General features: G+C 33.5%; 1 protein-coding gene across 3 annotated transcripts; it reads left to right on the top strand.

Annotated features, from left to right (window-relative positions):
* The first annotated feature begins 518 nt into the window (after positions 1-518).
* Positions 519-11019, top strand: LOC134234031 (solute carrier family 49 member 4-like). Of its 3 annotated transcripts, none has more exons than XM_062716084.1 (11): positions 523-1034; positions 2688-2778; positions 3108-3271; positions 3587-3659; positions 3808-3872; positions 3948-4001; positions 4132-4258; positions 8992-9100; positions 10324-10391; positions 10514-10632; positions 10805-11019. In XM_062716084.1, the coding sequence occupies exons 1-11, from the start codon at positions 716-718 to the stop codon at positions 11002-11004; spliced, it is 1389 nt and encodes a 462-aa protein (XP_062572068.1). In that variant the 5' UTR covers positions 523-715; the 3' UTR covers positions 11005-11019. The 3 variants fall into 3 exon arrangements, with proteins under 3 accessions (XP_062572069.1, XP_062572068.1, XP_062572070.1); XM_062716086.1 differs by having other exon boundaries at positions 908-1042; XM_062716085.1 differs by lacking the exon at positions 3948-4001 and having other exon boundaries at positions 519-1034.
* Positions 11020-11582: the final 563 nt, after the last annotated feature.

The raw sequence follows: 11582 nt of genomic DNA, 5'->3' as shown, positions 1-11582 counted from the left end.
GGTCTGGTTAAAAATAGTGCAATAACTTACTTTAATCATTTTTGCAATGAAATTTTGGACCATAACTCGTTTTGATTCAAATAAGACACTTATCCGTATGTTATTGGTTCGAACAAAAGACTGATAATTTTCGTGAATTGATAGTGCTGTTTTATGGATTTTTTGTTGTTGTTGTTTTGTTGTTAGTTTATAAATTCCAATAACATTTGTTATTAGAATGAAGAAGGGTAATTGTGGTTAAAATATTCTGTAATTTCTTATGTCCTCATGCAAAAATCCATAAATCAGTGAAGAAAAGAAGATTTTTGTGCAGCTATATAAAGGCTATTAACTTCTCTGTTAAATATTAGAGCACGTATTAAGGTCGTTGAATACTAATATGCATTTCATAAAAAATGAAGGGATATCCAAAGATCAAAGATATGAATTACGTTCTTTATTTCAACCAATGGTTCTTAAATAAAAATAAAATTTTCTACAATAAATACCAATTATTTATATTAAACTTCTATTCCGTACTATTTCATATCGATCCACGCCTTCGTAAACTTTTAAACTGTTCATGTGACACGTATCACGTGAACGTTAGTAAACAAGACACCGGATGTCGGTAAAGTGAAAGTAAAAAAATATGTCCTGTTAAACGGTGAACTTTAGTAAATTAATACTTTTCATGGCGTGATTTATACATATACGGCACGGTTTTTCTGACATTATGTCTTTTATTGAAAGTAAAAATGCATCAAATAAAAAAGTGCAAAATGATGACATTAACACCACGAGCGAGGAGAAACAACCGCTACTGCAGAATAAGGAGAAATATAAAACGTACAAAAGGCGATGGTACGTTCTTCTCGTATTCAGTGTGGCATCCTTTCTGCAAGCTGCAGTGTGGAACACATGGGGTCCTATTACCCAGTCCGCCGAGGTAGTGTTTGGATGGGAGGATAGTCAGATTGGAATGTTACCAAACTTAGGAAACATTGCATACATCATCACAGTATTTCCAGCTTGCTATTTCATGGATACTAAAGGTATACATGTATGTAACAATGGGTCGATAGTTTATTTTTCTTTTTTGAATAAAGAATTAAGGATTTGGATGTTTCTGTCTTTTCAAAGACGATTACAATTAAATTTCTTATGATACGTGAACTTTGTTATCATTAAATATAATTACTTGGCCCTCACTCTTCTGTTCTACTTTTTTGCCTTTCCATTTCACTATTAAATTGCCTTTTGAATTTACTAGTAAGTCTATGAAATTACGTGCTATGTAAGATATGCTTAATGTTGTATCCATTTTATCGATAAAAGTTGCATAAGCTATAATATCAGATAATTATATCCACTTTATTGCTAAAATGGCGACTAAAATAAAGAAAGAAAAATACTTTACTATAGTAAATAGATATTAATTGAATTAATTTATTCATTATACCCGGTAATACTTTCTAGTGTATCATCATTTCTGATCACACTAATTTCAAATCTTTCGTGTTCACAACATGTTAATGTTTGAATATTTACCAAAACAATAATTGACAATTAGTTCAAATTCCTATCATTTTATTCTATTTTTTAAAAATCTTTACTCTTTAGTGTCTTCTTAATGTACTTTGCAATTGGATGAAATGTATGGAGATAACGAACATAATTTAAATTCAAAAGTCCGTTAAAAAGTACAAAATAGGAGCAGAGCAAGCACGGACCTCCAAAACATCAGAGGTTGGATCAGGTACCCTGGAGGAGTGAGCATCCCCTGCCGATCGGTCACATACGCCGTGTTCTCCTTGTCATGATTGGGAAATAAAGGAAAAATTCGTCGTAAATTCAGTGTATAAATTGTATAAAACATGGACAAACAATTAGTATGAAAAACGTCAGTCAGCTCTTGACTCAATGACAAAGTGTATTTGTATTGTATCTACCTTAGATCTGACGAAACTATTACTTTAAACGAGACTGCTGATATTCTTGTATCCTCAAATTGTTTGTCAATAATTTTCCTTGTTTTAGAAATTACACATTTAATTTTCATAAGTGGGATGTTTGGCAAACATCAACCATCAAACACACATAATACTCATGTTGCTCTACTTGAAATATTGATATTGTTATTCAGCCAGTTAGTAAAAGGCAAAAACCTGTTAAAGCAAATCATCATTTATTGTAATACAGTCATGTATCTCCAAGTACGATCAATTTTTAAGCTGTTTAAAGCTAATGACAAATAATTTGATATTACAAAGATTTCAGCAACCCATATTGAACTCAACTTTTTGCCTTGGTAGATTTACTAGTGATGAATTTGATTGTAAGTATGCACAAATTAAACTAGCGTTCGGTCCTTTGTCTAATAAGTTTCGTACCATTTGCTACGTCATTGCTTTTATATTTGTTTTGACTACTGGGCACTCCGTATACCTGATCAATGCATATGGCTCAAAGATGGTTTTGAAAGTGGACGCTTCTTCCTCCTAGGCATCTGATCCCACTCGTGATGTTTCCACGGGTCCTTTTTGACCTGTTGACGATTTGTTTTGATAACTATTTTTAGACTGATCAATTTCATCTTTTCATCTTTTACAATCGATAAATTTTAACAAGTTACTATTATTGTTAAAATGCTTATCAGGTAAGAAAATATGGTGTAAAGTGTATTATATGTAATATATATGTTACAGGTTTACGAATTTCCATTATGGCCTGCACGGTTTTATTGCTGATTGGCACTGGGCTTAGATGTATAACCTATGAACCTAAATATGCCACATGGTGGGTATTTTGTAAAATAACGATCATTTCTCGATGTTCGTTGCAGAAATGTTCTACAATGAACTAAAGGGAATCAGTAAAGAAACATCTAAATTCACTTTTTAAAAAATTCCAATATTATTGTGCAGGTCAGGTTAAAAGGAAATAAAAACTTCTTCATCTTTAAAGCCAGTGAACTCGAATTAACATTTTTCATCTCTATCCTTTTTCTGCACCAACTTTGAACAGCATCTCCTTTCCTATCAACTCTTATTAAAAATTATCAAATCAGTCTATGTATTAACTTGACATGTGTGTGAAGATTCTGTGCCATGTTGGTTATTTTTCAGGCTGAGTAATTTTTGTGCTATTTTAAATGGAATTTCTGGAACAGTGCCTTGCGCTGCGCCTGCGCAGGTTGCCAACACGTGGTTTCCGCCTAATCAGAGAACAAGCGCCACAGCAGTCGTTTCAGTGTTCAATTACGTAGGAATAGCTTTAGCATTTGTTATAGGTACATGTATTTATCAACAATCTCCTGGAATTATTCTATTAAAACATAAACATGTTATAAACATGGATATTTGTAACCCGCTTCCATTTTTAAATCGGGAATGTAAAGCTAGGTTATATTTGACATTATGTAGTTATAATATAATCAAAATTTGTCCCGCGACAAACCCTTGCAACAGTAAACATGTACACCCGCAATGTTACCAAGAAAAAAATATACAAATAGGAACAAATTATATTGCATCGATAGAACGTTGGATTTTTCTTAAGGTAATGGTGTAAGCATTAAAGATGTCTCTTTTTGGTTTGTTTATAGGTCCACAGCTAGTATCGTCACCAAAGTACCAAAATGAAACTCATTTCCAAAATAATACTCTTACACCAAACAGGTAAAATATATTCCATATCGAAATGATTGATATAAGAATATAGACATAATATACCTTACTAAACGTTCTTGTTCATGAGTTGGATATAAGAAAATTGGATGCTTCTATTTTTTCATTGTTAAAGACATGGAATGTTACATTCTTTCAGATTAGCAGAAGATTTATATATACCAACGCATGACAATCAAAGAAATAATACAAATTCCTCTGAAGGTAATGTTATATATTCATATATATTATTGTAACTTCACGGATAGCATTGAATTGATGAGAATTTCTTTATTACAGTTTTGGTCAACTTTAAACATATCCAGCAGGACATTATGTACCTAATGTATTACGGTCAGTAGTTTCAAATGCACATTCACATGAATAAACTATTCAATAATGAATATATATCATATCAATGAATTAGCTATTAAATGTTTGTCCTAAAGTTTTACATATGTTACATTTCTCTTTCATTATATAGAGTTTGCTGCCTCCGGACTGTTATTTTTAGGCAGCCTATTTATCCCCTCTAAACCCCCATCACCACCGAGTGTATCAGCCTCTACAGAACGAGTAGTCTACAGGAGAGCACTACTGAAGATTGCTCGGTCAGTAAACAATATCAATTTAACTTGTAAACAATTTTAGTTTTCTATATACTAGTACGTGTACGAATTAAGTTTAATCGGACATGGTGATTCACGAATTTGTCATTCTCTATTGAATGATAGACAGTTATCAGCCTCAATTGAAAATATTACCAGGAACTGTAGAATAACAATTTTGTTTCAGCAAATATTTTGTGGGTGGGAGTTTTCAAACATTATATAATATTTGATCAAGGTTTCTTGGTTAAAAGTCAATTCTCTACTTTGATTCCAAAGTCACATTTTTAACTACTTTTTAGAATTTCAATAAATATTTTTACGAGGCTAAAAGGAGAGCTCCATATAAAGATATACAAAATGATCAAATTTTAAAGCTAAAATATATGAATTTTTTCTTTGCCAAATGATAGTTGACAGCTAAATCTGGTGGTTAATTTGGGATTAAATTGTTGACCCACCAGCCTCCTTAAAGCTGACATGAATTCTTAAAAACGCAACATTTTCATCTATGTACGACTTGTTTCATACCAACGATGGCCGTATTCCGCCATATTTCTTTCAGATACCTTGTCTCATTGTAACGATGTATACCCCAATGCGCTCGTTACAGTTGAATGATTTTTTGGTTTGGGTATCGACTTGTGCACATCTCCGATGGTAAAGCATATGAGAACACATAAAGAGATCAAGACATTTCAAAACCACAATAAACAAAATAATAATCATATTTCTGAATAATTATTGATTTGAATCAAAAGAAAAAAATGCAAGTTTGGTGAGAATTTTAGATGCACGAGTACGTATTTTTACAGTGCGCCAATTTATGCAGAATAAACTTGAAATAGAAAGCAGTAAAATCTGCAAACACGTTTTGAAATTATTATTATTTGAATGGCACCAAAAAAACCAACGTCTTTGATTTGCAGCCCCTATGCAATTGGTGCATATCGAGAAAACGCCTTGAACGCTGTAAACGTACCCATACCTGGTAATAAGGTTACTGCATCGGTTCGAAGATGTGCACAAGTCAAGTGATATACACCCTGAATTCCATTTATTGAAATATGCATCACAAAAAAGAAATAAACTCCGTAAAAGCTCAATAGTAAACACGATGTCACTACTCCGTACAGACAAGCACGTCGATACACCTAGTCCGTGCTGATCAGATTTTGGTCAGGGAAAATATCACAAGTGGATAGAGAAGTTATTTGGTATTTGCGCGGCTGAAAGGGGGGGGGGGATTATAACTGCTGTTCATAAGCTATAATTGTGAATTGTCTATCTACATATAGTTCTAATATACATTCTATACAAAGTCATGCATATAGTCTGCGGTTGGTTTGCGTCGCAAAATTCATTTGTCAGTTATAACTGATTATTGTAGTACTAATCTCAAATCTAAACCAAGTACATGTACTAGTAATTTGATGTACGGTAATTATTTACTTCAAATCTTAAAAGCAATTAACCAGAATACAATTTTTTTTTATGTCTACATAGATTTATACATTCTTTAACACACAAACACACGAAGAAATGCCATCCCCTGTTCAGATTGACATTTAGGCATTTGATTTTTTAGGCTGGGGAGGGGGGAGCATGCAAAAATAATTGACATGACCGTTATCTAAATATTCTTGGAAGACAGACATCTCTGCCGAATTCAATTTTGAAATTTCTTTTTAAATGTGTCACTCCGACCACAGAGTATGTGCATTTTGAGGTATGTATAAATGTTTTATAATTATGGTGTTATAGAGAGACTTTCGAGATTTCAGTATCCCTGCCTGATAGTCTAGCTATTTTATATATATATATATATATATATATATATATATATATATATATATATATATATATATATATATATATATATATATATATATATATATATATATAATTTCTGTAGGAATATTTGGGAGATAATTTTAAAAGCTAGGGTAGGGAGTCTTAACACTGGTTGAAAAAGAATAATTTTTATTTATTCTTTTGTATATTGAACTTTCTCTCTTTCTTTCTCTCCCTTTCTCTCTCTCTCTCTCACTCTGTAACCATCCCTTAGGGCAATAATAGGTATAAGATCCTGCGCACTTTGTGCTGTCCATTTATCAAGCCTTAGGACAGATCAAGGATTTTTTTCAGGCGGGATGTCGAAACTTCATAAATTGAATAATAATTTTAATTTGGACGAGAAGTTAACCCAAACGGCCAAATTGAAAGAGAAATTAGAGGTATTGTGAGCAATGAGCACACTAAATGATACCTCCGCCTCCCATATGGTTGTAATGGCAGAGTCCATATTTTGATGTTGTCGCTAAACCCAAAATACGTGTCGGATCAAAATGCAAAATGGTAATATGTAATAAACCTATAAGATTCTGTGAAAGTTTTATTTAATTTCACTAAGTGGTATAAGAGGATTTGCGGATAAGAGATGGGTACCCCAAAGCGTAACAGACCGACGGACGGACATAATAATTACTATATACCCTCCCACTTTTCAAGCGGGAGATATAATAAACGTGAAATATACATCACAGGAATGGGTACATCGGGGACTTTCTCAAATACCTTCTCAAACGCATTGGCGTCGGAAGCAAATTGAAAGGGGGGAGGCGGGGGGCTAAGTGCAAAGAAATTTTTTTATACACTTTTTTATACATTCAAAAAATCTGACAAGCTTAAAAAAAGGGGGAAATGTCCTTTTCCTAAACACGAATATCCTATTTCGTGTGGGGGAAAGGAGGGGGGGGAGGTAGGTTCGAACTTCAATAACAAAATTTTTCTCCAAACACCAACACTTTCCTCTTTTTTAACCTTTACTGCGACTTGTCTGTGGAAAGCGGGGGGGGGGGGGGGGGGTTTAAACCTAGGCAACAATATTCAATGTCTATACTAAGTATATATTTGTAAAAAAGCCACCACCCCCCCTCCCCCCCCCCCCGGTTCCGACACTTATATGCTGAACTTGCACAACAGACAATGGAATTTTTATAACGGTAATTGTAGGTAGAATGCGTAAATCCTCACGGGGGTTTCCTCTCTCTTTTTATATGCTTTTTCTAGTAATCATTAATTATTTATATCTAGAAATTTAATTCACATTAAATTCTATTTTCATTATCATTGTACCACAGAATCAAACTCTTTTATTATACCCCTCGCAACAAGTTGCGTGAGGTATAATGTTTTGGACCCTCAGTCAGCCCTTTTTTTTTTGGGGGGGGGGGGGGGGGGGGGTCAGCGCAACTTCTTATAAACTAATGCACAGAGTTTTGTCGAACTTTCGAGATATTTATAGGTGTCAATGTGTCTGGATTTGCATATCACCAGGAAATTCCGAAATCTTTATTTTTTCTAGAATTTCCGCACTTTTACATTTAGATTTTGGCCATATCTTGAATATAAAGATGAGCAGTTTGTCAGCGCAATTCCTCATAAACCGCTGCACACAATTTCGTCAAACTTTGCAGATATTTAGGACACAATGAGCATAGATGTGCATATAACAAGGAAATTACGATTCCTTTATTTTTTTCTGGGAATTTCAGCACTTCGACTTTTGGGTGTGCATGGGGTATATTTTCATTCATTGTGCATAAAATTATGAATAACTTTAAATCAAATTATATTAGGTCTAATAAAGCCAATACACAGTATTTATTTGATAATAATTGATCATAAAGAAATGCAATCTGTTTCCGACGTTTTTCTTAAATTATTTTTATGAGAGTGTTAATAATTATGCATTTATTATGTGTTTTATTACACACACACCCTCCTATCACAGGAAAATATCTTCAAAAGGTGAATAATTCGTAATAATGCATGTTTTTTTTTTTTTTAATAAATTTAATGAATTTAAACCATGTAATCATAAATTCTATTTGCATTATTTACAGACAAGAGTAATGCTTAGTTTTGAAAAAAAAAATACTTGCATTTCTTTCAATCAACCCCACTGAGCTTTCAACTTTTGATATTTTCCCTGACTAAATAAAATGATCGGCATGGGCCACGTGTGTCCAAGCATCTTTTACTGTTGAGTTAGCAATGGATTACATGACTTCTGAGATGCATTTTTCAATAAAAGTAAAATAGGATAATTCTTTCGACATGTGCACATCCCTGTAACGATAGCGCATTCAGGTAAATGTTTTAATTATCACTGCGTTTGACGCGTTTTCTCGACCTGCATGGATTTTTGCTGTACACAGGTACATGAATGCATTCCGTGTTAGTGTATTTTCTATATTGCAGCAAATGCATTCAAAAATAATTTAATTCTCGGTATAGTTCTATTTTTTTTTTTTTGTCGAATTCTTACTTTTCAAACATGTATTTGGTCAGTTTATTCAGTTTATAGACTTCTAAAAACTATGCTACCGGAGATGTGTACATGTCGACAGCCAGGCTAGAAAATCACTCAAGTGAAACAATTCTACAACGCTATATATAGCAGGTACAGGTGGCCAAAAATCTTCGATTAAATATGGCGGAATCGAAGAAATATGGCGGACAAGGGCGTACAGGAATGTAGTAAGTCGTACAAAGATGAAAATTGATGCCTTTTTAAGAGTTCATGTCAGCTTTAATTTAATCTAGTTGCCTATGTGGCACAACGGTTAGAGCTAACATTCATAAAAACAATTAATAAAAGATAGTCAGACCAAGACAATTTTGTAAAAAAAACAAAAAATCACATTTCCTTTATGGTTCTCTTTGAACAGGAACAAAGCAATATGGTTAATAGGGTTGGCTTACGCTCTGCCAGCAGGAGTATACGGGTCATGGGGAACCGTGATTGATGTCATACTGAATCCTCAGGGCATTGGACAGGTAAAAGTAGTAACCGGGAAGTAGCATACATAGTTGTAATTGGGTGTCTCTCTTGTCTCATGCATTTTAAAATTCTATTCATTCAGCTTCCATTCCTTTGTGCTGTCTATTTGTACCTCTATGTTCTTCACTTGAATGCCGGATGCATGTTTTTCAACCCCGTTATTTTCTCAAGCTTAACATTGTATATACAATACATGTATTATTGACACTTGACCGATGTTTTTGGTCTATCGGCAAACCTGTTTTGTATCCAAATGAAACAAGTTGCAAAGGTAAAAATCCTCGTACTTGAGAATAAAAAAGGCTCTTTCTGTAGCTTTCAAATAGATGTTTGGATGTACATGTATGTATATCGATGTTGTTTTATCTTCATTCATCAATGATTCGATATATCTCTGTAATTTTGAAATAAAAGACGACATATTCTGATACGTTTGTTTTAAATATGGACATATAGCTATAAGAAAGACATTAATGCCAAACTAATAACTAAAAAGAAATTTCATTGATGAAGCAATTAGTATATCTTCATCAAAGGAAGTTTATGTCTTTTATTTGTTTTGATACACTAGAGCATGTTCTACGTGTGATCAAATTATTAAACAATTAGGTACGTAATTATACAAGGGCATTGAAAGTCGTTTTTCAAATTTTATGGTCGATACAAGCCACTTTTTAGCAAATAAATATGTCTTTAAATCTAATGTCAACTATACATGTAGGTATTATTCTACCAACTGTTTGGACATTTTTTTTTACATTGAACTGACAACGGAATTTTTTATTTGACCGAATATTCAAGAAGAGTACGGTGGGTGTGACCGATTAATAGGGAATGCATAATTATTACTTCATGGTCCTACCGATGATGTTTATAGAGATAAGCTTTGCTGCTACCCTGTATTGTTCTGCATTGTTTAGGTGGACTTTTGAGCTTGATTGTTGTTCGCTATCTCCACATTTTTATATATTCTTATATGTACATGTATTCATATCTTGCTTTCCGCCCATTACAAATATGTATCTCTTTTTGTTATTTATTATCCTCGGCATAGTCTTAAGTTGTAAATCGTACCTACACAAAAGGCAGACTATGATTTAGAATTATAGAAACGTTGATTAAACTTAATTATGCATATATTTGTCATTTTCTCTTATATACCTGTGTGTTTTTAAATGACATTTCTAATTAAACAACGTATTGTGGCTACTTGTTTTAGACTGAGGTTGGGTGGATTGGGTTTTACTCTATAATGGCAGGTTGTGTCTCAGGTCTAGCCATTGGAAGGTAACAGATGATGCTGATATGATCTTTATTATATTAATTTTTCTATCACATGAAGAGAGCAAATTAAATAAAATGTCGAAAAATTTAAATACATTTACTTATGATTCATATATAATTCAAAGATTTTCAGATGCTTTTATGCGGCATATGAAACTCTTCCTTTCGGTGATGTTTGGTGTAGCTGGAGGATCGTTTGTGTGGTTCACCCTTATGTGTGTCAAGGTTATACCATTCTCCACAGGTAAATCCTGAAAGGAATCATTTAAATGAGTTTTACAATATTTTTCTCAATATATGTCTTGTTCATCAGGATGTGAAAAATCAACCCATGAAAAGTTTTGGGTGGTTTATTTTATTATCACTTGTTCTGAATATCAAAAAGTGCATAATGTTTTGATGTATTTATATTTTAGCACAAGTATACATTTCAACTATCTTAGGAGGGATGTTTCTAAGCGGTGCCGTTCCCCTTTTCTATGAATTGGGGGCGGAGTCCACATATCCCGTGTCTGAGGGGGTAACTGGGGGATTTCTAACATGGCTGAACAACTTGTTTGGAATTCTCTTTTTCTTTATGCTACAAATACCAAATATAGGTGGGTGTCAAAGCTAGTTAAAATTGAACATTAAACTCGAGACTATTTTTATTTAAATGTTTTGATGATCCAAAAACCACTCTGTATTTCAAAAGTAAGTCTTAAGCTTACATTTATAAAATAATAAATTAATATTCATATTTTTCAGTGTTAAAATCATTTTAATAAGCGAAGTAGATATTCAAACACAATTGCTCGATAAGTAGGAGACCTACTTCTAAGCATACAAGTCGCCCGCGTGGCGCAGTGGTTAGAGCATCTGCTCTATAATCGCGAAGTAAGGAGTCAATCCTTACGTTGCGGGTTCGAATCCCACTGTGGGACGTGGAGACCGGTCCTTCGGATGAGACCGTATAAACCGAGATCCCGTGTCGCAGTAGGTGCTGGCACGAAAAAGATCACTCCCTGCTCAATGGCCCTGAGTGCAGAGTATAGGACAAAAACTTTGCAGCTCTCCACCGGCAAGTGGTGGCGTCTCCATATGAGTGAAAAATTCTCGAGAGGGATGTTAAACAATATACAATCAATCAATCAATCTAAGCATACATGTACCTACATGTATATAGAGATATTTTTCAATACACCTTTATTAAGA

Source organism: Saccostrea cucullata, unplaced genomic scaffold (genome assembly GCF_032062105.1).
Source record: "Saccostrea cucullata isolate Sc308-1 unplaced genomic scaffold, CSIRO_AGI_Scuc_v1 ctg19328, whole genome shotgun sequence".
In the NCBI taxonomy this organism is placed as follows: Eukaryota; Metazoa; Mollusca; class Bivalvia; order Ostreida; family Ostreidae; genus Saccostrea; species Saccostrea cuccullata.
This window is presented reverse-complemented; position numbering and strand designations above follow the sequence as displayed.

Bases quoted from the DNA above. Each gene is read 5' to 3' on its own strand.
- LOC134234031 (XM_062716084.1), top strand. From the start codon at position 716: ATGTCTTTTATTGAAAGTAAAAATGCATCAAATAAAAAAGTGCAAAAT. The intron at 3,873-3,947 runs GTAATGTTATAT...TCTTTATTACAG, and splicing joins TAATACAAATTCCTCTGAAG to TTTTGGTCAACTTTAAACAT. The intron at 10,392-10,513 runs GTAACAGATGAT...TATAATTCAAAG, and splicing joins TCAGGTCTAGCCATTGGAAG to ATTTTCAGATGCTTTTATGC.